We start from the raw sequence: 27,740 nt of genomic DNA, 5'->3' as shown, positions 1-27,740 counted from the left end.
GGCTATGGGAGACGAATCCCCCACAACCTGCCTAGTCAAAAGCCAAATTAAAAAGTACGTGTAATTTGTTCCGATCGGACACAGGAGAAGCATGGGTAGGAGATCCAAAATTGGCGGGCTATTAAAATATTACATAGCCAAAACAAAGCCAACCAGCCTATCAATATTGGGTTTAAAAGAATACCTTGGCGATCACGAGTCGCCAACAAATTTATGTGAATTCTTATAACCATGCAACCGAAACATTTAGCCGTTGGAAAATTAGAATAAAAAGTTATAAATAGATTTTTGTTTTCGATTAGAGGCGACAGTGAATATATAAGTCTGCATTAGTAATGAAATAAAAAAAGTATCCGTTACATTAATCTAGAAGAGAAGAAATAAATATTTTATGTTTGTTTTAAAAAGATTAAGTTTTTGATTTATTTTAAAAATAATTCTATTAATAAAAATCAGCTTAAGTAATGAAAGGTATTTTAAAAGATAGAAAATAAATATGTGTATGCCAATTCTGGCATCACAATCCCCATGAGGGTTGTCAGTTAATTACAAAATTACTTGTAAAGTTTGTCAACCGATAGTGCTGCTAGCTGACAAAAAGTATAAAACAATGTTTCAAAAATTACCACAATTTACTGAAGCAACGTGAACAAAGGTAACAAACTCCCGGATTAATTCAATTGAAATAATCTGACATGCATCAGAAAACATTGTTTTATACTTTGTATAATGTAGGAACGCCATCTGTTGACGAAATGTGTAAATGATTTTTTAAATTCCATGAATATAAACAACTGTTTTCCCTATTAGAACTCACCAAAATCAATGTTTCTCGTTTCTTCCTTTTTTAATTGATTTTTGAAGTCATAGGAAAATGTTGAAACACTACGCATAGGCAATTGTCATCTTATTGAACAGTCAGTTATTAATTCAGATGATTTTTAATTAACAATACTTAAGAATACAGAACTATTGTTACATTGAAGCAGGTTTTACAATTCATTCACACGACCCATAAACAATATAAATTTATATTGGTTCTCCATAATAGCAAATATAAATGGATGATCAGCCGTGAATTCTTGTGGTATTATACCTGCTGTAGCAGTACCGCCAATACCTGTCGTTGCTACAGCTTCACTCCCTTCTTCATTTACTACAACAACCGCTTTGTGTACTACTTCACTGACATAAACTCCTTTTTGTGGTGTTATGCCCGAGAAATCTGCCGATCCGGAGTTAAACATGGCCGTTGCACCCAAGGCTTTGAAATCTGAATTCAGTGTTCGTTGATATTCTATGCTGAATTTTGGTAACGTAACTGTGACCTCCGTTGCATACATTTGTTTCTGGATTTCCTGTATTTTCTCTGGCGTAATACTTTTTTCGAGTCGGTCAAGACCTCCACGTTCTTTTGGCAGAATAACAATCATGCTGACATTGTCTCCTTTGTATCCTTTGTATGGCAACTCTACAGCTTGTAAGTCCCCGTCCGATGCATAAGGAAATTTTGATGTCAGATGCATAAGTGGAACTTTCCTGGAATTGAAAGACATTATTAAAATTAAAAATAGTTCCTTTCATAACGAGAAGTTATTGACAGAAAATTTCCCCTGTAACAAAAGTTGCATGCCAAAAAAAGGGTAAGAAGAAAAATTAGAAAGGTGCATCTGACTTAGACTCTGTTGTACTATTTATAAAAAATCATTCTGTTAGCTCATAGATAAATAAGCTAAGGAAAACAGTTGTTTTATACTTTGTATAATGCAGGAACATCATCTGTTGAAGAAATATGTAACTAATTTTTAAATTCCATGAATATAAACAACTGTTTTCCCTATCAGAATGCGACAAGCTCTAAATTTCTTTTTTCTTTCGTTTTTAATTGATTTTTGAAATCCTAGGAACACTACGTATACAATAAAGGCAATGGCATCCTATTGAACAGTCAGTCATTAATTCAGATGATTTTTAATTAGCAATACTTAATACAGAATTCTGTTAGCTCACAGATAAATAAGCTAAGGGAAAATGTAATGCATTAGTTATTTTATTTGAAAGCATTTTTTAAAAAGTCTTCTGCATAAACTGCCGTGCTACGTTTAATAAATGTATGATTGTTAATATTTGGTTGTTAATATAATTGTTAATATTATTAAAAAAATCAACGAAACTTACTTTGCTTTAGAGTTTGATCCATCATTATAGAAGTTCTCAGACTTTGTATTTTCTGTTTCAAACTGCGTTTTCCACGATCCTTTGAAATAAATAGCATTCACTATGAAAAATAGCGTGGATTTACTCAACTCACTTATGAGCTGTTTGATTTTTTCGTGGGTCTCCTTCTCTACGAAATTATTTATTTGTTCCACAATTTGAGCAGAATTATTTTCAAAATCAACTTCTTCGATGTATGCTCGGAAAAGATTTTGTACTTGATTTTTGTAGTCTGGATTTACGTTAAAGTTTTCTGCTAACAGCAATTCATTGGCAAGATACAAGATGTATTCTGGATTGGGTGATTGGTTTTGGGGTATAACTATGTTGAGGAATCGGTTGAAGGCCAAAGGAACCTCGCTGCTTTTCAGTTTAGCTGCATTGTATCCTAACGCACATCTGAGTTGCTAAAAAAGGAAATTATATTTAAGAGTGGTTCTATTAAGGAATGGCAATGTGTTACATGAAAATATTTTACTGTTTATCAATAATATAAAAGGCTTAAAAAGAAAAATAACTGCAAAGCAGGTGACATAGGGAAAAATAGAAACATGGGGTAACATTTTTTTGTAGAAAGTCTCTAGATGAGGTAGAAAATTATACGTACTATACAAGGACAAGAAACAGAAATAGTTCTCTAAATCGTTTTATTTATTGTTTAGCAGTATATGTTACACAGTTACTACCCAATGCTGCCAGAGAAGATACTCAAAAGATCTAAAAGGATGCTTTCTAGAAACACCTGGTAAGTTTGAGAAGGTGTGCCATTCTTTCACTTGTCTCTACACTGGGAAAAATCCGAATTAAATTATGATTAAAAGTACCTGCAACTTGGATGCATCATTCATAAAGTTAAATTTAAGGTAAAATCCATTTTTTCCGTAAAATTTTGTATCTTATATTTCACAGTAATAATTATTTAACATTTAACTGCAGTGATTTTACAATAAATATTTATTGTATAAACTTCAGTATATCAGATTATTTGCTCCGTGAGATTTCACGGCAAAATTTTTGGCAAAATTCGGTTCCGGTTATTTTTTATTGTGAAACTTTACGAAACAAAAAATTTGATGTACCATAATTTTTTTGTAATTGTAATTTGATCCAGAATTTTTTGGAGTGCAAGCGTCTGGGTAAAACATTGATTATCCCTGACAGTAGAATAGGTTCTGACTACTTGGAAATACAGTATAAATAGAATTAAATTTTTCTTTATAATGTGACTACATATACTTTGTAATCCCCTCTAACAGATTCGAAAAGTGTTCATGACTTCATGCTTCGATATAACATTTTATTTATTCATTTTTGTACATCAAACTCACTCATTCATTTTGTGATACGTATTTCTGAAGTATCATGTATAGGAAAAAAAGTGAAGATAATTAATTTGTTGAAATTGGAGTCATGTTTTTCGATTAAGAAAATTCTCAATTTATAAAGATTTATTTATAGTATATATTTTACGGATAAAGAATGGAAGCCCTTAATGTTCACGTAACCAAAATTATCTACAGATTAACTCGTTATACAAACATTCGTTAAAGTGCATTATCAAAAGTTTTCCTAATTTTACCTAGGTAATGAACACTTTAACGACTTTTACATCGTTAAGGTTCAAAAGTTTGTTTCTCTATTTCTATTGAATAATTTGTGGATTGTTTGATTGATTCTTTGATTATCGAAAACAAAATAGTATTATTTTAATTTAAGTGTACTTCAGCGTTGCTGTTGTTTTTTCAAGGATCTTATTATCTTTATAACGAATAATAGGTAATCTACAGCTTAAGGAATGCTTTGTAAGTTATGTGCAGATTATTGAGGTAATTTTGAGATTACTTAGGTGTTTTGAGAAATTTCAGTACCATTCAGTAACTCTGCACATTACCAAGACAACCAGTGGAATAACTGATATCTGCACTTTAGCGTTAAAAATATAATGAGAAAACGAACAAGAAAAAAAGGAAAATTTCATAGGTGATCCTCAAGTCGCATAACATTAAAAATAAATCTGATTACAAAATAATTGGATAAAATAAAAAGAAATGTAACAGTTTGTTGTAACAGATAGTGCTAATTACCTTTGCCGTGTTTCCTTTGGCTCCAGCGTAAAGTATACCGAAAGCGGTAGATATGCTAAGAGGAGAGAAAAACACATTTCCAGAGCTTCCTTTTACTAGAAGATGGTAAAGATTGAGCCCTAGATAATTGTTGGCTATTGCCAATTTATTTAAATTATCACTGCAGCCTCTTTTTGGGGAGCTCATAACTACGTTGAATGCAATTATGAGAGAAAATAATATCAAAACTTTGTGAGTCATCGTTTAAAATACTCTGAAAATAAGAAATAAAAATAAAAATTATTTATATGTATTGATTTATTTTATGATGACAAATATTCCTCTTTTAAAATACATAGTGTTACAAATCAAGATGTTTACAAAATGACAAAATATATTAAAATTTTAATTCAGGAATATGTTTTGAATAATGTACTTAACAAGTTATGACATTTATACTAATTGAGCCAATAAAATAATTAGGAGAAAAACAGTTTAATATTCATGCACACTGTAAAAAATTCCGGATCCATATACAGCATAAAGTACTGTTCCAAATTTTATACTTGCAGTTAATATTGTTTGTCGCATAATCTGGTAAATGAAAAATTGTAATAGGTAATAAAAAATAAATTCTCATACAATCAAATAAGAAAGTTTAAAAATAATGAAAATGGAACACTTTTTACTGAAACTATTTGCTGTAGTTGAAAATAATAATTTTATAAAATGCATTGAATCATTATGTTAAATAATTATGTTTTGTTAAATAAATTCGTAATAATTATATTTTTTGGACAAACATTTGCACGCAAATTTTAATAGTAAATGAATGATATAGTAAACTTAATAATATATAAATTCGTTTATATTTTATTCAAAAAATTTAACAAAGTTAACAAAACTTAAAAGCAAAGTTAAAAATTTTACACAGTCAACTTTAAACACAAATTACTTGCTTTTGTTGAGAATCTAAATTTTATGAAATGTATTGAGTTTTTATAAGATCGATTCAAAAGTATTAATTAGTTTATTCTTTTTTTCCATGAACATTCGCCATTTTAATAATAAATGAAATAATATAGTAAATTTACTAGAATAGTAAATGAATAATTGTCGCATGTAACAAAAAATTATATTCGCTTATATTTAATTCAAAAAATGTTAAAAATTCAAACTTTAAGCACAAATTATTTGTTTTAGTTGAGAATATAAATAAAATAAAAAATTATCGAGTCATTATAAGTGTTCAAATAAATTCATAAGTTTCTTCTGTTTTTTTTCTCTCAAACATTTACACAATAAATTCAAATAGCGTAGGAATTATAGTATTTTAGTTATTAAGACAAGTCTCACCTTTTCAGTTAAGCCTCCTATTTCAAAGTCTGTTTCTGTCATGAAAGTCCTCTGCTACACTGTGTGATTGCTTTTATAATAGCTTTGCAAGCAAAGTATTAAGATTTCAGCTGCTTGAGAGGAAAAATAAATCTTCCCTGATTATGAATTTTCCTTTATCAGTTAAATCTGACATCTCCATTTTCTGCATCCATTTCACTCGGAATGTCTATGTATTATTCACCTGTTTTCGATTCCGTAATTCCATTTGATTCTTTTATAGATATCATGTAATGTTCGCATTCAAAATCAGTTTGTTTGAGATACTGCATTTTATTGAATAATTTCAACGAACTTCATTAGTTTGAGTTTTGAGCAAACGTTTGTTAAGTTAACAATGGAATATTTCAACTAATTGTTTTGATACAGATTTCTTAGATAATCATATTTCTATTATAGATTTTATTTTATCATAGATTTATTCGAATAATTGCATTCAATATGAACAAACAATGCACTCAATAAATCACGATTTCATTGGATTCATATTTAAGCAGATCTTAGCTGGACTAACGAAACAAATTTACCAAATTTTGCATTCTATATTTCAGAAGAACTTAAAAATTACATTTATGGAAATTTAAATAATCGTGAAAAATAGTTTGACTCTGTCATTAATATGTAAATAATAAAACAAAATGAAAACATTTTAAAAACTTAAAATTAAAAAAAATAATTATGCTATTTTAGAACGAAAATAAAATATACATAAGTCACATAACTTTTGAAAGGAAATGATTTTTAGGAAATGATATAAGTTCATTAAAAATGTTATCGCTCCATATTTTTTTACTTTCATTATTTTTTTTGCTCGTTTTTTGTTTCCAGAAAAAGAAATATTTCGTTTTCTTTTAACCCACTTCATAAGCGCAGATTTTAAAAAAAAAATTATCATATTTTGCTTTCTATGTTTCAGAAGAGTTTAAAAATTACATTTATGGAAATTTAAATAATCGTGAAAAATAGTTTTACTCTGTCATTAATATGTAAATAATAAAACAAAATGAAAACATTTTAAAAACTTAAAATTAAAGAAAATAATTATGCTATTTTAGAACGAAAATAAAATACACATAAGTCACATAACTTTTGAAAGGAAATGATTCTTAGGAAATGATATAAGTTCATTAAAAAAGTTATCGCCCCATATTTTTTTACTTTCATTATTTTTTTTGCTCGTTTTTTGTTTTCAGAAAAAGAAATATTTCGTTTTCTTTTAACCCACTTCATAAGCGCAGATTTTAAAAAAAAAATTATCATATTTTGCTTTCTATGTTTCAGAAGAGTTTAAAAATTACATTTATGGAAATTTAAATAATCGTGAAAAATAGTTTTACTCTGTCATTAATATGTAAATGATAAAACAAAATGAAAACATTTTAAAAACTTAAAATTAAAGAAAATAATTATGCTATTTTAGAACGAAAATAAAATACACATAAGTCACATAACTTTTGAAAGGAAATGATTCTTAGGAAATGATATAAGTTCATTAAAAAAGTTATCGCCCCATATTTTTTTACTTTCATTATTTTTTTTGCTCGTTTTTTGTTTTCAGAAAAAGAAATATTTCGTTTTCTTTTAACCCACTTCATAAGCGCAGATTTTAAAAAAAAATTTATCATATTTTGCTTTCTATGTTTCAGAAGAGTTTAAAAATTACATTTATGGAAATTTAAATAATCGTGAAAAATAGTTTTACTCTGTCATTAATATGTAAATAATAAAACAAAATGAAAACATTTTAAAAACTTAAAATTAAAGAAAATAATTATGCTATTTTAGAACGAAAATAAAATACACATAAGTCACATAACTTTTGAAAGGAAATGATTCTTAGGAAATGATATAAGTTCATTAAAAAAGTTATCGCCCCATATTTTTTTACTTTCATTATTTTTTTTGCTCGTTTTTTGTTTTCAGAAAAAGAAATATTTCGTTTTCTTTTAACCCACTTCATAAGCGCAGATTTTAAAAAAAAATTTATCATATTTTGCTTTCTATGTTTCAGAAGAGTTTAAAAATTACATTTATGGAAATTTAAATAATCGTGAAAAATAGTTTTACTCTGTCATTAATATGTAAATAATAAAATAAAATCAAAAAAATTTTAAAAACTTCATTTTTAAATAAATGAAAAAAAATAATTATGTTATATTTTCAGAGTGAAAAAGAAAACATAAGTTGTATGACTTTTGAAAGACTTAAGAAAGGACAGAAATTGATTAAAAATGTTAAGCGCTCTATTTTTTTAATTATTTTTTTTTCTATTTTTGTTTTTTTTTCTTTATTTCAAAAAAGGAAATATTTTGTCATTTTCAATTCACTTTAAAAGCATAGAGTTTTAAAATTGTTATTTCATTTCATTAATGTCTTCTTTTTATTTTCGGGTTTTAGCTTTTTTAGGGAATGCCGTTTCAATAAAAGAGTGCAAAATTTTGCCAGACGCAAGAAAGAAATTCTAGCAAAATCACCATAGTTGGATGGTATAGACATTTCTAGTGAAAGAAACCACAATTCTAAGAATTAAACCAAATTAGGCGGTATTTAAGCTATTCATACAGCTTACCGGCTTTACCTTTCGCTGTTGTCACTGCTTACCGGAAATTCTGTTTTTCAAAATTTTAGTTCTTCTGTTTTCCAAAATTTAGTACTGTATCAGGAACATATCCGGAATGTTCTTAAATGCCAGTCTTCTGAGTGCTGATCTCCCCCTCTTCAAGAGGCTCTACAAGTTGCCCTGCATTCTGAAAACAGAAAAGTTTGAGCAGGTGCATAAGAACAATAGTGATCATATTATGTAGTGATAATAAAGTGGCTGTCGGTAGTAGTGGTTATGTTTACTCTTGGACAGTGAATATATCACTGATCTACTTCACAGTTCAATGTCCTTCGGATACACTATTAAGTAAGCATGATACTAATGTTTGGTATCATGCAACTTTATTTGTCTGTCATATGTAAAGGAAATGACAGAAAATCACTATTTGACACAAAGATTTAGCATTGTTACTTTAGTATTACATTTTACATATGTGAAGTCAAGTAATTCGTTTTTACATCATTTGTTTTCTTCGCGAGTGCAATTCTTGAGTGTACGCGCTTAACTATCACCTTGTCTATTCTACATAAATATTATTTGTTTCTGACCATTTTACTCTACCAATTTTTTGATTGGCTCAAAATTTTACATTTTAATCATTTCTGTTGGTAAATACCAGCACTTGAATTTTTTTTGAGGATTATTCTACCAAACACTTTGTTCTGGTATATAGAGTGAACAAATATATCTAGTTTTTATTTTTTGTAAATTATCTCTTCAAACAAGAAAAAAAAAAGTTTTTTTTTTGTTAAGGATATTAGTTAGCGTATTTTTTAAAGTTTTTTAAAAAAGCACTGTTGGTAGTTATTCTCAACAACAAGCTCTTTTCTTGTAATGTTTATGAACCCATGGATATAAATGATTCATTCGCTCATTTAAATTTTAAAATTTTTCATTTGCTTTTATAGCAAAATGTGTGTTTATGTATATATGTATTTAAAGTTTTTTTTGATGCATGTGGCTTGTTATCTGTGCTCGCTTTTTTTTGTACTGTCTACTCACCCACTCACTGCTTAGGCAGTGACAACAACAATGCGATTTGTATCACAAGCATGTTATACAGCATCTCATCTTCCCAATCCTGTTATTCCATAACACCAGGAATGAAATAAGAAATAAAAGAAAAATTGCAACACCATGAACTTTTTTAAAAAAAAAAGAAATTTCAAAATGAAAAGAAGGCAATATATTGAAATTTTTCCACATGTACACACCGTTTGCTGCAATAACGTACCTCAATTTGTAAACTGTTTTGTCATCTATTTACTTTTCAGTTTATAGATGTAAAAAAAAAAAAAATTATTCCCTTTGGGAATATAATTTTTCTCGAAGAAGGTGGAGAATTGTGATAATGTTGATAATCACAAGTTCATACTCTCCTTAATTTATTGAAGTTTTTTTAATTTGCTTTACTTTTGTCCTCCTAACTCGTAATTTCTTGTTTGCGAATTCCTGCTCTTACCTTCATTAACGTTCAGTTTATAATTAAATCTGTTATCAATTTACAATGTATATATTTAAATACTGCATATCTTTGTTAATTATTAACTTTTACAGATTATTATTATGCTTTATATTTTAATTATGCAATATTAATTTATTTATAATTGTTCATTACTTTTTTTTCCTTTTTTTCAGTCATGCACTGCCTTAAGATATTTTCCCCAATCTTATTCTTTACCAACCGTAGCTTGATACTATTCCTGCATCCTCCTTTTACTCCTCTTCCCTAGCTTCCTCTGCAGCTGGCACCTGTGCCTCCCTTGGTCAGTTGTGAGATAGGGTTTTATGTATGTCCCCCTTTCATTTACACCTCCTATGCAGCTGTCTTTGCTGGTCAAGACATGGGAGCTAGAAAAAAATAGAAAAATTTAATGTTTTAGACCCCTTTTGTGACATTTTCTTTTCCTCTCACAGTGGGTGAATTTTTAATTACTTGTACCTTCTCTTACTTGATTCTTCTGTCGGTCAATAGTTTCTAAAGGGGTTGAATCTGATCTGCCCACTTTTTTTTATTGGCCTTTCTAGTACTCCTTTTTTCATTTTGATCCTCATTGGTTATTTTACAATGAGACCGTGTTTTCTTAAGGTGGATGCACCATAGAGATGAAATAGTAGATATTTCAACTCTATGGGATGCACGACTGAGGAAAAAACAGACAACACCCATGATTTTTGAATGTAGAAGATGCCTTGTTGTGTCGTACTGAAAAGGTTGTGAATGCTTATTTGATTTCTCCATGTCTGTGTATTCAACGTTTTTGTTGATGGAAGAATTTGGATTGTTGAGTTTCAGTGCAATTAATGTATACATATTTTTGATAGAAAGGCGGAATTGTTGAATAGTAATTTAATATCAAATTATGATGATATAAATAAATAGTTGCTACACGAAACAGTGTTCTGGCCTTCAATAATTTATGAATCGCCTCTGTTATTACACAATGATCAACATGTAAAAGGTGTCAACTCTAGGGTGAGTAGATCAGTCTTTAATACTTTAGTCCACAGATTTGTGTAACCCCACAATAATGATTTTATTTCACATCTTTATTTAACTCTTAACCATTTAAAACTTTATGACCCAATGGGCCTATTGGGTTGTTCGGCTTGTATCAATGTTGTACCACCACTGTTCGGCCAATTTAAACGCAATTTAAGATATAATATATAACCTTACTCTATTGATCTAATTATTAATTTGTTTTAATTCCTCTTGCATTCTTGTGGGTTTACCTTGCTACAAACACAATCTGTTTATTTTTCTTAAAATTTCATGTATCTAAAATTCAATTGTCTCGCTATTTTGTTGAGAAGTAAGCATCAATTTTATAAATAATTTTAAACTTAACTATTATTTTTTTTAATTTTAACAATTATGATTAATAATTTTCAATTCAACACACATTAAATAATCAAATATTTAAAAGTTTAAGAATTACTATTTGATTTTATTCATCCAAGCTTTATTAGCTCTAAACTTTCTACTACTAAGCTTCTGCCTTAAAAAGTTTCATTATTTATCAGCAATATACTTTGATTTACACCCTCTTTAAACACATAATTACAGTTAAAATATTTTCAAAGCGCACTAAAAAATATTCACTTTCTTTTTGCACCTGAATTCTCAGGGTTAACCTGTAACTATACTCTGTTGGAAGTAATGAAAACTCTATTATCCCTATCCAGAGAGCCTGTTTGCATACCCTAAATAGACGCCAAGCTCCAAGCGTAATAAAATATCAACATCACCAACTCTTAAAAATACGTAGCATGGCCTTCTTCCTGCGTATAAAAAATAGCACGAATTAAATTTCCGTCCGAAGTATTTAACTTTTAAAAACTTTTATATAGTTTTGAAAGCATAATAATATAATTTGATAACGAAATAAAACGGGATTATATGCAGTTGATGATTACTTAAATCCTATACCGAAATAATCTTTTCTTAACTTGCAATGGAGTATAATATTATTTTCTTACACATTTGCATAGTTGCTGTATCAGTTGCTTTACTGAAAAATTAAACTTGTGCTTAATCAGAAATGTTTTTATTTTGATCTTTGAATTCCACATTTGAATTAGTTTTTTGGAGAATTTAAAAATAATAATTAATTTTACAGAATGCCATTTTCATAATTTATAGACACATTCGAAAGTGCAGAGTTCCCTATAATAAATGAATTTAGATTTGAGAAATCAATTAAATAGAAACGGCAGAAAACTGTATGCGTTTACTGCATAAGAAATAAAGGAATTCATCCTCATGAGGGTTTTAAATTAATTACAAAATTATTGTAGAGTTTGACAACTGATAGTGCAGTCAGCTGAGAAAAAGTATAAAATAATGTTTCAAAAATTACCACAATTTACTGAAGCAACGTGAACAAATGTAACAGATTGAACAGATTAATTCAATTAAAATAATCTGACATGCATGGAAAAACATCGTTTTATACCTTGTCTAATGCAGGAACGCCATCTGTTGACGAAATATGTAACTAATATTATCCATGAATATAAACAACTGTTTTCCCTATCAGAATGCACCAAACTCTACATTTCTCTTTTCTTTCTTTTTTAATTGATTTTTGAAATCCTAGGAACACTACGAATACAATAAAGACAATGGCATCTTATTGAACAGTCAGTCATTAATTCAGATGATTTTTAATTAACAATGCTTAAGAATACAGAACTATTGTTACATTGAAGCAGGTTTTACAATTCATTCACACGACCCATAAACAATATAAATTTATATTGGTTCTCCATAATAGCAAATATAAATGGATGATCAGCCGTAAATTTTTGTGGTTCTATGATTGCTAGAGCATGACCGCCAATACCTGTCGCTGCTGCAGCTTCACTCCCTTCTTCATTCACTTCAACAGCAGCCTTGTGTACTACTTCACTGACATAAACTCCTTTTTGTGGTGTTATACCTGAGAAATCTGCCAATCCAGGGTTAAATATGGCCGTTGCACCCAAGTCTTTGAAGTCAGAATTCAGTGTTCGTTGATAATCTATGTTGAATTTTGGTAGCGTAACAGTCACTTTGGTTGTATACATTTGATTTTGGATGTCCTGGAGTTTTTGTGGCGTTATACTGTTCTCAAGTTGGTCAAGACCTCCACGTTCTTTTGGCACAATAACGATCATGCTGACATTGTCTCCTTTGTATGGTAACTGTACAGCCTGTAAGTCCCCATCTGATGCATAAGGAAATTCTGACGTCAGATGCATAAGTGGAACTTTCCTGGAATTGAAAGATATTAATAAAATTATGAACAGGCAGAATAACAATCATGCTGACATTGTCTCCTTTGTATGGTAACTTTACAGTCTGTAAGTCCCCGTCCGATGCATAAGGAAATTTTGATGTCAGATGCTTAAGTGGAACTTTCCTGGAATTGAAAGATATTAATAAAATTATGAACAGGCAGAATAACAATCATGCTGACATTGTCTCCTTTGTATGGTAACTTTGCAGCCTGTAAGTCCCAGTCCGATGCATAAGGAAATTCTGATGTCAGATGCATAAGTGGAACTTTCCTGGAATTGAAAGACATTAATAAAATTATGAACAGGCAGAATAACAATCATGCTGACATTGTCTCATTTGTATGGTAACTTTACAGCCTGCAAGTCCCTGTTCGATGCACCAGGGAATTCTGATGTCAGATGCATAAGTGGAACTTTCCTGGAATTGAAAAATATTAATAAAATTAAAATTAGTTCTTTTCATAATGAGAAGTTATAGCCAGAAAATTTCCCCTGTATCAAAGGTTGTATGCCAAAGGAAAGGTAAGAAATAAATTAGAAAGGTGCATCTGACTTAGACTCCATAGTACTGATTACAAAAAAACATTCTGTTTGCTCACAGAAAAATAAGCTAAAAGAAAAAGTAATGTATTAGTAATTTTATTTGAAAGCATTTTTTAAAAAGTCTTCTGCATAAACTACCGTGCTACGTTTAATAAATGTATGATTGTTAATATTTGGTTGTTAATATAATTGTTGATATTATTAAAAAAATCAGCGAAACTTACTTTGCTTTAGAGTTTGATCCATCATTATAAAAGTTCTCAGATTTTGTATTTTTCGTTTCAAACTGCGTTTTCCACGATCCTTTGAAATAAATAGCATTCACTATGAAAAATACCGTGGATTTACTCAAACCACTTATGAGCTGTTTGATTTTTCCATGGGTCTCCTCCTCTACGAAATTATTTATTTGTTCCACAATTTGAGCAGAATTATTCTCAAAATCAACTTCTTCGATGTATGCGCGGAAAAGATTTTGTACTTGTTCTTTGTAGTTGGGATTTACATTGAAGTTTTCTGCTAACAGCAATTCATTCGCAAGACTCAAGATGTATTCTGGATTGGGTGATTGGTTTTCGGGTATAACTATGTTGAGGAATCGGTTGAAGGCTAAAGGAACCTCGCTGCTTTTTAGATGAGCTGAATCGTATCCTAACACAGATCTGAGTTGCTAAAAAAAGAATTTATATTTAAGAGAAACGAAAATTGTTTTAGAGTATTTAAATTTAAAGATGGTTTTTCACAGAAGTTGGAAAAATTATGGGAAAACTTCTATACTAACTTATTTTTTCATTTTTCTCAAGAAATATTTAGAGAAGTATTTTATAAATTTAGAAGTGTGTTGACCATGTGGTTTCACTGACATATCAATGAAGTTTACAGACGTTAGTGGTTTCAGGGACCGTGAAAAAATTGCGAACGAAAAATAATGTTTTAGAATGCCCTATAAGCTTGTAGCAATAAGCTTGTAAATTGTATAAATGATTTTGGTTATAATATGCAATAACTTGGTTATAATAAATATTTGCATAAAAAACTAATTTTTTTGCCTTCATTTTCTTACTATAACTGAAGAAATATTTGTTAAAATTTAACAAATTTTTAGAATAATTTTTAATTAATAAAAAAAATTTATGTTGGAATTTAAAAAAAAATTCGTTCAAAATTAAGCGAGATATGAATTTTAAGACTATTCCTTTCATTCTACGTAAGTGGGGAAATAGTAAAAAAATTTTCTTTTATATCTTTGTTCGGAATCGTATTTCATAACTTAGGAAATTTATTTTACAGTAATAGTTGTTTAACTGCAGTGATTTTACAATAAATGTTTTTTGTAAAAACTACAGCATATCAGTTTATTTGTTTCGTGAAATTTCACGGCAAAACTTTTAGCAACTTGGGTTCCGGTTATTTTCTATTATGAAATTTTGCGAAACAAAAAATCTGATATGCCACAATTTTTTTGTAATTGTAATTTGATCCGGAATTGTTTGAAGTGTAGGCGTCTGGGTAAAACTCTGATTATCTCCTGCAGTAGAAAAGGTCGCGTGGAAATACAGTATAAATAGAATTAATTTCGTCTTTATTATGTGACTACGTATACTTTGCAATTCCCTCTAACAGATCCGAATAGCATTTATGGCCCCATGTTTCTATGTAATATTTCATTTATTCATTTTTGTACGCCAAACTCGCTCATTCATTTTGGGCCACGAATTTTTGAAGTATCGTGTGTAGGAAAAAAGTAACGCTTATTAATTTGTTGAAACTGGTGTCCTTTTTTCTGCTAAGAAAATTCTTAATTTATAAGGATTTATTTATACTATTATATGTTTGAGATAAAGCATGAAAGCCCAAATTATCTGCAGATTAACTATTGAGATTCGTTGAGGTGCAAGATCAAAAGTTTTTGCATAAATAATTAATGTTCTAACGACTTTCACACCGTTAAGGTTCACATCTTTTGCAAAGATCTTATTACCACTTTAAAGAATGCTTAATAGGCAATCTGCAGCTTAACGAATGCGTAGTAAGTCATGCGCAGATTATCTAGGTAATTTTGAGATTACTTAGGTATTTTGAAAATAAAATAATCTTCAGTACTTCAATGAATTACCTTAGTAACTCTGCACCTTACTTAGATAACCAGTGGATTAACAGATATCTGCACTTTACCGTTAACAATATAATGAGAAAAACGAACAAAAAAACATTTCATTGGTGATCCTCAAGTCGCATAACATTAAAAATAAATCTAATTCGAAAATGATTGGATAAAATAAAAGGAAATCTAGCAGTTTGTTGTAACAGATAATGCTAATTACCTTTGCCGTGTTTCCTTTGGCTCCAGCGTAAAGTATACCGAAAGCGGTAGATATGCTAAGAGGAGAGAAAAACACATTTCCAGAGCTTCCTTTGACTAGATTATGGTAAAGCTTGAGCCCTAGATAATTATTGGCTATAGCTAATTTATTTAAATTATCACTGCAACCTCTTTTTGGAGAGCTCATAACTACGTTGAATGCAATTATAAGAGAAAATAATATCAAAACTTTGTGAGACATCGCTCAAAATACTCTGAAAGTAAAAAATAAAAATTATAATTATTTATATGTATAGATTTATTTTATGATGACAAATATTATTCTTTTAAAATATATAGTGTTGCAAATCAAGATGTTTAAAAAATAACAAAATACATTAAAAATTTTAATTCAGTAATATGTTTTGATTAATATACTTAAATAGTTGCGACACTTATACTAATTAAGTCAATAAAATTATTAGGAAAAAATAATTTAATAATCATGTACACTGTAAAAAATTCTGAATCCAAATACAGTATAAAGTGCGTCACTTTGCGTGTATCATTCGTAAATTTTTTTTTACCGCAAAGTCCATTTTTACCGTTAAATATTATACCTTAATATTTTGATAATAATATTTATTTAATTAGAGTGAGTAAGTCATTTTTCGGTAATTTGTACTGTAAAATTCACAATATATCAGATTTTTTGTTCCGTAACATGTTCCAGAAGAAATGGATTTTACGTCAAAAAGTATCGGCTCTTTAAGTGCCAGTACTTTTTACCATATTTTTTTACCTTGTAGTAGTTGGAATGTTAATATTTAGCTAAACTGATTACCCCATTATTTTTTATTTTACTTAGTTTTAGCTAGATGTTACGAAATAATATTTTTAAAATTTTTTATTTATTTATTAAATTAGTTATTGAAGTAGTTTATAAAAGTCAAATTTTAAGAACTAGATTAGAACAAGACAAGTGTAGAACTAGTTGGCTAGACTGGAAGTGCTGATGCTCATTAGCAAAATGAGATTCTACTGAGGGATTCAAAATTTCATAGTTGCAGTTAATATTGTTTGTCGCATAATCTAATAAATGAAAAATTGTAATAGGAAATAAAAAATAAATTCGCTTACCTTTAAATCAAGAAAGTTTAAAATGATAAAATTTGAACACTTTTTACTGAAACTACTTGCTGTAATTGAAAATAATAATTTTATAAAATGCATCGAGTCATTATAAATGTTTTTCAAATGAATTCATAATTTTTGTTATATTTTGGACAAACATTTGCACACGAATTTTAATAGTAAATGAAGTAGTATAGTAAACTTAATAATATAGTAAATAAATTCGTTTATATTTTAATCAAAAAATTTAACAAAATTGGTAAAATTTATACTTTAAACACAAACTACTTGTTTTAGTTGAGAATATAAATTTTATAAAATGCGTTGAATTTTTATTAGATCTATCCAAAGGTATTAATTAATTTCTATTTTTTTTTCATAAATATTTGCAATTTTAATAGTAAATGAAATAATATAGTAAATTTAATAAAATAGTATATGAATAATTGTAGCATGCAATATAAAATTATATTCCCTTATATTTAAATCAAAAAATGTTGAAAGCTCAAACTTTTATAGCAAATTATTTGCTTTAGTTTAGAACATAAATTTAAAAAATTGCATCGAGTCATTATAACTGCTATTCAAATAAATTCATAAGTTTCTTCTGTTTTTTTTTTCTTTTCACAAGCATTTACACAATAAATTCAAATAGCGTAGGAATTATAGTATTTTAGATATTAAGACAAGTCTCACCTTTTTCAATTAAGCCTCCTATTTCAAAGTCAGTTATTGTCATGAAAGTCCTCTGCTACACTGTGTGATTGCTTTTATAATAGCTTTGCAAGCAAAGTATTAAGATTTCAGCTGCTTGAGAGGAAAAATAAATCTTCCCTGATTAAGAATTTTCCCTTATCAGTTAAATCTGACAGCTCAATTTTCTGCATCCATTTCACTCGTAATGTATGTATTACTCACCTGTTTTTCGATTCCGTAATTCCGTTTGATTCTTTTATAGATATCATGTAATGTTTGCATTCAAAATCAGCTTGTTTCAGATACTACATTTTAATGAATAATTTTAGTAAACTTCATTAAGCAAACTTTTGTTAAGATATCAATGTTAAGAAAAGAATTTTTTAAGATAAAATCTCTAATATTTCCATTATAGACTTTGTTTTATCATAGATTTATTCGAATAATTGCCTTCAATATGAACAAACAATATTCTCAATAAATCACTATTTAATTGGATTCCTATTTAAGCAGATCTTAGCTAGACTTGCAAAAAAAAAAATCAAATTTTGCTTTCCATATTTCAGAAGAGCTTAAAAATTACATTTATGGAAATTTAAGTTATCGTGATAAATATTTTGACTCTGTAATTAATAAGTAAATAATAAAATAAATGAAAGTTTTTTATCGTGTATGCGATCATCGAAGTTCTCGGTCCAAGTCCTTGGATGATAATAGGACATGTTCTACATGGGAAATTTTTCAAGAATGATTTAAAATATTATCGTAACAAGATTGCCAGATTACAAAATATGAAAACAGAAGTCCAAATTGAGGTAAAAGCGCACCTCAGCGTTTTACTGCAGTACTGAAGTGCGTTTAATTTATTAGTTACCAAGGATAGGCCCGAAAATTTATTTGCACAAGGTAATATTATTCTAGATAATTTAAAGAAGTTGAAAATGAATAATTTAAGAAAATTAACACTTCTATTTAAGAAGAAAAAAGAAGAGAGAGAGGGGAGAGAGAGCTAAATAATTAAAGCCAGAACTTTATCAGGCATAGAATTCGATGAACGGACACCACTAGTTACTGTATTTGCGAAAGACTGGGGAGAGCTGGATTCAGGTCACCGGATTTTTGAGTTCTGAATGTGAGAGGTGTATTAAATTCACGATCGGAATCCTTCCTGTGTTGCCTTTAGCAGTCGAGTGTATGCACGCTGACGTTGTGTATGATGGAGACGAGACTGAGCAGCAACATCGCGAGGAGGTGGATAATGTCGCAGTCACAAGTTGCAGGTCAACTGTTCAATGTGGATCATCCATCAAAGTGGGCGTTACTAGATCAAAGTGGGCGTTACTGTCAAGATAGGCCAACCTTCATCTATCAAGAGGTACCTCTTGATTAAATCAAGTTAGAAAGTCTTATATACCAGTGAATTGATGTTTAATAATCATAGTGGTAGTTACGCCACGTAAGAAAAGTAGGCACAAAAGCTTACTTGAAACAAAAAAACTAATCACCAAATTACACTTTTGACTGCGACACAACTAAATTGAAATAAACATTAAAACAACACCCCCTAACTTGAGCAGAAAAAAGAAAAAAAAATATAGAAAAAAAGAGCCAGAAAATAGTGACATCATTAATAGAAATGCTTGACCAGGGCAACTCGATCAAGACTTGCATCTTGCCCTATTAAAAAAAAACGAAACTAATAATTCTCAATCGTTTTCTTAATTTCAAAATCGGTATTGGTCCTCGTTAAACTGCTCTACCGGAAAGTCCTCGACTTCGCGTGCAGGTCTTCAGGCTACCAAAGCGGGGGTGCCATCCCCTCTGCAGAGGATTAAAATTGTGATGGCATGTCTTTGGATCATCCTCAGGGATGTTTCCCAGGCCGTCGCCAATAGCCCATTGTGCAGCTCTAGTGCGACGTAAATGAACAACAACGGCAGCATGTTGTTGTACGCTTCCGTACATTAAATTTGATGTTTCTGCGCATGCTCCAATTTTTGTCGATCTTTCTTATCTCTAAAGAATTATATTTTTAAAAATATTTTACTCTTAAAAAGCTTTGTAGGTGGAATAATTGGAATTGTATTTAAGAAGATAAAGTTGTATGGAAAAAAAAAGTGAAATATAAGGAAGAAAACACTGAAATATGGATAGATAAAAAATAGCACAATATTGTTTATTAAGATATTTGGTTACATTTCATGTTGTGTCACTACTTCGTAGTTTCAACACAATTAAAAATTACTGACTCGACCAAAAAACAATGCCAAATAATTTCTCTTATCAAAAATTGTAAACAAGAAAGGATGATCAGCAACAAATACCGGATCTCTATGCACAGTGCGTGGTCCGATTACTATGACAGTGGAGGCTGCAGCTTCACTTCCTTCTTCATTTACTTCTATAGCTGCTTTGTGCAACACTTGCGTGACAGCCAGACCTTTCACCTGCGTTATACCAGAGAAATCAGCCAATCTATTATCAAATATATCTTTGGCTCCAAGAGCTTTGAAATCTGAAGTCACCTCGCGTGAGTATTCAATTTTGAATTTAGGCAATGATAGATTAAGTGTGGTGTTTTGAAGCAATAAATGAAAATTCTTGATGTCTCTTGCAGCGAATCTGTTACCAATGTCTTCAAGTCCATTCAAACTTTTTGGCAGTAAAATCATCATACTTATGTCTTTCCCTTTGTAAGGTAACTCTACTACTTGATAATCATCCGTTTCGAAGTATGGAAATTTTGATTTAATATGCATGAATGGAACGCTTCTGTAATGAAAACACAGTGAACCTCAAATTATTATGAAAAAATGTAAAACATTGAATAAGAAAAATAGTTTTTTTGATTTTTTACCAAAAATCAATTTAAAATAAAGAGAGAAAGCAATGGTAAATTTTTTATATATCTAGTTCTGACGCAGTTTATTAAAAATTCAAAACATTCTAACTTCGATTTGATACTAATTGAAAAAGTTTGTGAAATTTATTATCAATCTAATAAAGCAAATTTTTCTAATTCAAAATTATAAATTATATTTACTTTAACTGCACAATTTAGTTAAAAAAAGAACTAAGCAATAGAAGTTTAATTATATTTTTTTAAAATATTATTATTAATACTAATCTGCATTCTTCATCACTGAATTGATCAAAATCTGTAATCTACCAAATTTTCCTGCTCACTGATCCACAGTTTTTACGTAGAGCGAAGTATCTCGAATATGCCACGGCTTTAAAGAAACAGTCTACATAAATTTTAAATGTCTGTTTTGATTTTATGGTCAAAGTTAAAATGATATACCACTACTTTAGCGTTTTTAATTTTCGAACTTTTTCAAAATCTCTTATTTTAACATACGTAAGTTTGATAGATTTTTATAGCAGCATGTGCATTTCACCAGAACTGACGCATGCGCACTTATGCTCAATTACTTAAAACCTTACGTATGGAAGCTTGCGGGAGCTAACGTAAATTTGCGAAATCCCCTATGGCATTCGTATGGTAAAATCGTTGTAAATGGCCGTTTATTCGATGATCATTCAATTCATTTCGTTAGCGTTTTTAAACTAAGTTTTTGCGCAAAACCTCTTTCTTTTGTTGACGTAGGTTTGCACTTGCGTAGGTATAATTCTCAGAAACTGACGCAAGAGCACTTCAAGTGCGCAATCTCAGTTATTTCAAAATCATACGTACAAGAGCAAACGAAATAGTATGTGCGAAATAAGCAACGGAATAATACGCAAAATCAATCTAATATACACCGAAGAGCCATTACATTATGACCACCCTGCTAATAACATGTAGGATCACCTTTAGCCCTCAAAACTGCTAGCACCCGCCGTGACATTGATTCCACAAGATGCTGATATGTAGTCTGAGGTATATGGTACCACGCGCTCACCAACTGGTCCTGCAATCCCCTCACATTGCGAAGGGTAGCGTGGCAGCATGAATTTGGTTTTCCAAGTAGGACCACAAATGCTCTATTGGATTAAGGTCAGGGAATTTGGGAGCCAAGACATGACTTGAAAGTCAGTGGAATGTTCCTCGAACCAATCCATGACGATTGGACCCTTATGACCCGGGGCATTATCCTGTTGGTAAACACCATCCCCCGCAGGAAAAACTGTTGCCCTGAACAGGTGAACCTAGTCTGAAACTTTGTTCAAGTAGCTTACAGACGTCAGGGTTTGTTCTATGAGGATTATGGGTCCTAATGTGCCCCGTGAAAACATTGATTCTGGGTGAGAAACCATGAAAACCTGGACGAGCCCATTGTTATAGATGGAGCGGGGTCATAATGTAATGGCTCTTCGATGTATATAAAGTCATATACTTTTTTGGAAGCACATATACGCGTGTTTGATTTAGTTTGCAATATTTCAATTGCTTATATCCGTCATAAATATGTAGTGTAAAGCATACAGTTTTCAGAAAATTAAAAATAATTGAACTATGCTTAATTATTTCATAAAACCATAACTTTGAAGTGAATAATTAAAATGAACTTACTTTGCTTCATTTTCTTGGCCATGGTTGTAAAATTCGCCATCTGACGTTAATTTTTTGTCAAACTGAGTTAGCCATGTTCCTTTGAAATATATAGCATTTAATATCAGCAATAGTGTTGATTTATCCAAAGAAGTCAAAATTTTATCAATTTTGCTATGTGTTTGTTGATTTACCCAGTCATTAACCTCTTTAATTACTTGATCAGTATTATCAGCAAAATCAACCTCCTCAATATATGCGTGAAAGAAATTTTGAACTTCTTTTTTATAATCAGGATTTACTTCAAAATGTTCTGATATTAATAATTCATTTGCCAGATTCAAGACATATGCGTCGTCATCAGGTTTATTTCTGTGTAATACTTTGTTCAGGTACTGATTAAAAGCGCAGGGGACCTTCTTACTTGATAAATGAGCTGCGTTGTAGCCTAGTGCACATCTGAGTTGCTGAAAAAAAATTTCAATCATGTCAAATACTTGAGAAAACTGTCAGAACAACTAAAAAACGAAATGAAATCCCTCTAATGTTGTTGTCGTCGGCCATTAAGGCAGACACTATTGTTCCTGTTTTCCAGTACTATTGTTCCTGTTATTATTGTATTGTTATTGTCCTGTCCAGAGGGGTTACTATTGTTCCTGTTTTCCAGTGGCTCCATCTATTGCCAAGAATTCAATTTATGCGACACCTATACGTCGCACCCGTTTTAAGGGCTGACCCATTCATACATTAATTAATTCATCCACAGATCGTAATTTTGATCTGAACTCGAAAACGATCAATCTCCATTTCAGTGCCCTCAGAGGTGAAATCCTACTTATAATTTAAAAATATATAAATTTTTAATTTAATTTAATGATTTTTATTGATTGAAACTTACTTTAATGATTCAGAAATATCTGAATCATTAAACATGCTGCAAGCTTAGTTATTAGTATGCATTCAAAAATGTCGCGATACAATAGTTGAAAAGTAACATTTTAAATGAAGAAAGGTATAACTCTTTCCTTTGCGTGTATAAAACTAAATTACGTAAAAAATGTGAAATTATATCACATTATCGTGCACACTAGTTTTGGTTCCACTAGGAAGATTTTGCCTCAGTGACGAAACGCAGAATGATTTCATGCTTGGGTAACAAGACTGTTGCTCTTTTCTCCGATTTTTGTAAAGATGTTTTTTTTGGTCGTATGCCTGTTTAGGCAGTGGGGGTGCAATTGTTCCTGTTTTTCAGTGGCGCCATCTATGGTCAGGAATTCGACTTCTGCAACGCCATTCACACAACCACAACCTGTTTATAGGGTGAGTCACATTCACACACAAAAGAGAAAGCACATAGAACACACAGAAAGAGAAAGAAACATCCATGCCTTGCCCGGGATTCGAACCCAGGACCTTTCTGATGCAAGGACAGTTCCCTGTCCCCTACACAGACCGGTCGGCGTAAAGATGGTTATAATAGATTAATAAAAACTTCGATAAATTCGAGCCTTATTTTTAAAGACAGAATAAGTTACTTTGGTTTATTAATTTTTAATCGAAAAATTTACCTAAGATGGTTTTATGCAACATTTTAGTTTATTTAGTTCAGTAGTACTATCTGTAGAAAGAAACAATAATGTCTCTTTCAAAATACAAAAAGACTTTTAGTTTTTAAATATTTCAAGGTTAATATTTTCAGAATGATGTTGAAGTAGATGAAAATGTTTTAACATTTTCCTATCCTAAATGTTTTGATATTAAAAAAGAATCAGAGTCATTAGTGAGTGATATTAGGAGTATTTTCTTTGCGTGATGAAAGCCAACTGAACAAGAGAGAAGTTTTTTATACATATAATCTACATTAACCTTAATCATGCCATATTAATTATAATGTTTTAGTCTTACCTAAGATTAAGATTCTTAGACCCACCCATGAGGGCACACAGAGATTTAATCTAACTTAAAAGTAATTTCTGAACAACTTGTTATCTGTGGGAAATCAATATATAAAAAATGAAAAAAAAAGATACAATTATCAGCCAAAATCTTAAACAAAAGGGACATATGTTCTATGTTAGCAAGTGAAACAATCGCACCTATTTTAGCTGAACTACATTACACTTAATATGGAAAAAAATGATTAAAGAAATTGCACTGTAGGCCAGAAGACCATGATCTTTGGCCATAAGTCAAAAATTAAATTTTCAACAAAAATATTTGTAGGCAGTTTTAATATAGCCCAAATTAAGTATTTATAATCATTCCAAACATTATAATTTACTTTTTGGACAGACGAGAGTACAATGTAATGAAAAATATGTTTAAAAAAAGTTTTTTTAATGTAACTTTTAAATTTTTATTTCAGAAATATATTTAGGAATTTCACCTTACTGTTACATTCTTATCAGAGTAATTAGTCTGAAATTATAGCACAATTTTTCAATTTGTTGGATTAGTTAATACTCTTGACAAACTCACAGTTTATATCTTATCCTTTGACATTTTACAATGTTTGCATGACTTTCGAAACTTAGTTCCAAAATGTTCCACGAGGTAATTAGCCAAACTCTTTTTTGTTGTCTTCTGTGATGTTTCTTCTTTCGAAAAAATCTGTCCAATTTTACCCGTATTGCGAAGATGGCCTAAATATACCGAAAAACAAAAAGTATGTTTTTTTGTTCATGTTTTCGCGTTATTTTGTAATTTTTTTTGTTGTCTTCTTTGATGTTTCTTCTTTCGGAAAAACCTGCCCCATTTTGTCCATATTGCGAAGATGGACTGAATATAACGAAAAACAAAAATTATGTTTTTTTTTCTTTATGTTTTCGCGTTATTTTGTAATTAATTGGGGTTATTTAGTAATATTACTTCGGAAATATGATTCGCTTTTCATTTTTAACATAAAATTACGAAAATTATTATATTTTCATTGCTATATTTAATTATTTAAGCGTACTATATTATTTTTTTTTAATTTCTGCTCGCCATATTTCTGCCGCCATTTTTTTGTTGGTATTTTTAGTGCATTTCAAAATTTCAACTATGAATCACTATCAATTTACCATAAAAAACTCATAAAAACTCCTAAAAAAAGACTCCCAAATTTCGAAACAAAGTTTATCGAAATACTAAATTTGGCCACGAAACCTTGAATGCTGGCTCACTGTGAATTGGTATGAACTTAAATTCTAAACAAAACGATATATACACCGAAGAGCCATTACATTATGACCACCCTCCATCTATAACAATGGGCTCGCCCAGGTTTTCATGGCTTCTCGCCCAGGAACAATGCTTTCATGGAGCACATTAGAACCCATAATCCTCATAGAACAATCCCTGACGTCTGTAAGCTACTTGAACATAGTTGCAGACAAGGCTCACCCATTCATGGCAACAGTTTTTCCTGCGGGGGATGGTGTTTACCAACAGGATAATGCACCATTTCATAAGGGTCGTATCGTCATGGATTGGTTCGAGGAACATTCCAGTGACTTTCAAGTCATGTCTTGGCCCCCAAATTCACCTGAGCTTAATCCATTTGTGGTCCTACTTGGAAAACCAAATTCGTGCTGCCACGCTATCCCCTAGCTATGTGAGGGAATTGTAGGACCAGTTGGTGAGCGCTTGGTACCAGATACCTCAGACTACCTATCAGCACCTTGTGGAACCAATGCCACGGAGGGTGCTAGCAGTTTTGAGGGCTAAAGGTGGTCCTAGATGTTATAGCAGGGTGGTCATAATGTAATGGCTCTTCGGTGTATGTTAGCGAGTGAAACCAATTGCACCTACTTTAGCTGAGTTTCCACCAGTGCCAACGAAAAGCATTCCAAAAGCTGTTGATAGGCTGAAAGGTGAGAAGAAAATATTTCTGTCATCATTCTGAGTAAACCTGTGGTAAAGTTTCACACCTAGCTCATTATTTGCCACTGCCAATTTACTTGCATTTTTTACATCGGCAGCTTCTGCAGAAAATATTACATTTAAAGTAGCTAATGCCACTAGAATGAATAATCGATGAATCTTCATAGTTCTCTTGGCAAGTTTTCTAGAATAAGACCGTTTGAAAAAATGTATAAAAATATATAATATATGATGATAAAAACATGTGATTGTAAGTAGAATTAATGAATAATCATAAATTATTTTATCATGATCAATGATCGTTATAATTAGTCAAAGTTCTCAATCAATTATTGTAATAAGAGGAATAGTCAAATATTAAAAGTGTTTTCACTCATTTGTCTGAAAAAATCATTGAAAAAAAAACTTCTATATTTTTAATAAAAACATTTGAAAAGTTTTATTGACGTAAGTAATTTTGCTATAATTAGCTTTTGCATAGCCCGGCAAAAGCAAGTTTATTGATGGCTCGGAATTTTAATCAATATATAATTATAATTATCTTAATATCTCAGTATATGAATATATATATTGAGATCAATTCCAAAAGTATTGTGAGCAGCGAAGAAAAAAATCGCGTATTTCCGGTTCAAAATTTCGCTTCAAATAAAGAAATAAAAAAAAAAATGTACAAATAGGAAGCGAAATCAATTATTTTTTCAATATTCTTTTTGTGTTTGGATATTTTGTGTCAGATTTTTTTTAAAGCAGTAAAGAATAAATAAGTAGAAATTTTAAAATTGAGAAATGACTACGAAACTTCAAAAATGTCCAGATTGGGCTTACCTTGAGATGAAAATTGAGTAGATTGTTAAAGCAAGTACGATGCAATTGAATTTATACAAATAAAATATTCCTTATTATAATCTGAAATAAGAAGCGATATCTCACTCTCACGAACTACGCTGTTTCAACAAACATAAATCATCTAAAGTTTCATCAAATTATAGACTAATTCTAGTCTAGTCATCATTATGTATTTCCGAATAATTTTAATGTGAAAAAAAAATTCCATTTTCAAAAAGACAGTTATAGAATAATTGTAGTTGTTAGTACAAATTCCTTTTTTTTTTTAAAAATATTTTTTTTATTTTTTTAAGATTACAAAATAGTTACAGGCACCCAAAGATTATTTTATTAAATGCAAATATATATTTTTATTAATGCATGCTTGATTTATATTTTTTGTGAGCAAGAGCTTTTTTCAAAGAAGCAATAATAAGGTGAATAATTAGGTAAATACTAATATTAGACAAATAATGAAATGTGTTTAAGTTGAATCAATAATGGTAATTGAATCAATAATGTATTTCCTTTTGTTTGTTGTCACAGAATTCTTTTCCAGAAGCAATACTGCAGCCAATAACGAAATGTGCCAATAATAAAATATTTCAATTATAAAGATGTTCAATAATATAATAAAAATAATGAAGTGAGTCTAAGTTGTTAAAGAATGTCACACGTAATATTTCATAGGTTTTCATTAATTAATCTAATTATTGATAAGCCGACCGGCCTGTGTAGGGGGCAGGGAACTGTCCTTGCCTCAGAAAGGTCATGGGTTCGAATCCCGGGCAAGGCATGGATGTTTCTTTCTCTCTCTGT

The 27,740-nt window shown here is 30.2% G+C and overlaps 2 protein-coding genes across 4 annotated transcripts; both read right to left on the bottom strand.

The window, feature by feature from the left end:
- Positions 1–922: 922 nt before the first annotated feature.
- On the bottom strand, positions 923–17,883 carry LOC139425396 (intracellular coagulation inhibitor 1). Of its 3 annotated transcripts, none has more exons than XM_087159408.1 (4): positions 17,738–17,883; positions 4,302–4,554; positions 2,179–2,624; positions 923–1,539 (listed from the first exon to the last, which is right to left on the bottom strand). In XM_087159408.1, the coding sequence occupies exons 2-4, from the start codon at positions 4,539–4,541 to the stop codon at positions 993–995; spliced, it is 1,233 nt and encodes a 410-aa protein (XP_087015534.1). In that variant the 5' UTR covers positions 4,542–4,554; positions 17,738–17,883; the 3' UTR covers positions 923–992. The 3 variants fall into 3 exon arrangements, with proteins under 3 accessions (XP_087015534.1, XP_087015535.1, XP_087015536.1); XM_087159409.1 differs by having other exon boundaries at positions 4,302–4,556; positions 17,741–17,839; XM_087159410.1 differs by lacking the exon at positions 17,738–17,883 and adding an exon at positions 5,637–5,807.
- Positions 12,432–27,072, bottom strand: LOC139425397 (uncharacterized). The gene is made up of 8 exons (XM_071180134.2): positions 26,922–27,072; positions 26,025–26,280; positions 22,254–22,699; positions 19,978–20,509; positions 17,960–18,042; positions 15,930–16,173; positions 13,830–14,275; positions 12,432–13,036 (listed from the first exon to the last, which is right to left on the bottom strand). Exons 2-8 carry the CDS (start codon positions 26,259–26,261, stop codon positions 12,499–12,501), a joined length of 2,526 nt encoding a protein of 841 aa, XP_071036235.2. The 5' UTR covers positions 26,262–26,280; positions 26,922–27,072; the 3' UTR covers positions 12,432–12,498.
- Positions 27,073–27,740: the final 668 nt, after the last annotated feature.

This window comes from Parasteatoda tepidariorum, chromosome 3 (genome assembly GCF_982258835.1).
Source record: "Parasteatoda tepidariorum strain Cologne lab strain chromosome 3, Ptep-v5.0, whole genome shotgun sequence".
Lineage (NCBI taxonomy): Eukaryota > Metazoa > Arthropoda > Arachnida > Araneae > Theridiidae > Parasteatoda > Parasteatoda tepidariorum.
This window is presented reverse-complemented; position numbering and strand designations above follow the sequence as displayed.

What these genes read in the sequence shown, in the direction of transcription:
- LOC139425396 (XM_087159408.1), bottom strand. Translation starts at nt 4,541, where the DNA reads ATGACTCACAAAGTTTTGATATTATTTTCTCTCATAATTGCATTCAAC. An exon ending in CCAAAGGAAACACGGCAAAG is followed by an intron (nt 2,625 to 4,301) that starts GTAATTAGCACT and finishes TTCCTTTTTTAG; the next exon opens with CAACTCAGATGTGCGTTAGG. An exon ending in GGATCAAACTCTAAAGCAAA is followed by an intron (nt 1,540 to 2,178) that starts GTAAGTTTCGTT and finishes TTTCAATTCCAG; the next exon opens with GAAAGTTCCACTTATGCATC.
- LOC139425397 (XM_071180134.2), bottom strand. Translation starts at nt 26,261, where the DNA reads ATGAAGATTCATCGATTATTCATTCTAGTGGCATTAGCTACTTTAAAT. An exon ending in CTGGTGGAAACTCAGCTAAA is followed by an intron (nt 22,700 to 26,024) that starts GTAGGTGCAATT and finishes ATTTTTTTTCAG; the next exon opens with CAACTCAGATGTGCACTAGG. An exon ending in TTTTTGGTCGAGTCAGTAAT is followed by an intron (nt 18,043 to 19,977) that starts TTTTAATTGTGT and finishes ATTAAAATGTAG; the next exon opens with TATCTGAAACAAGCTGATTT.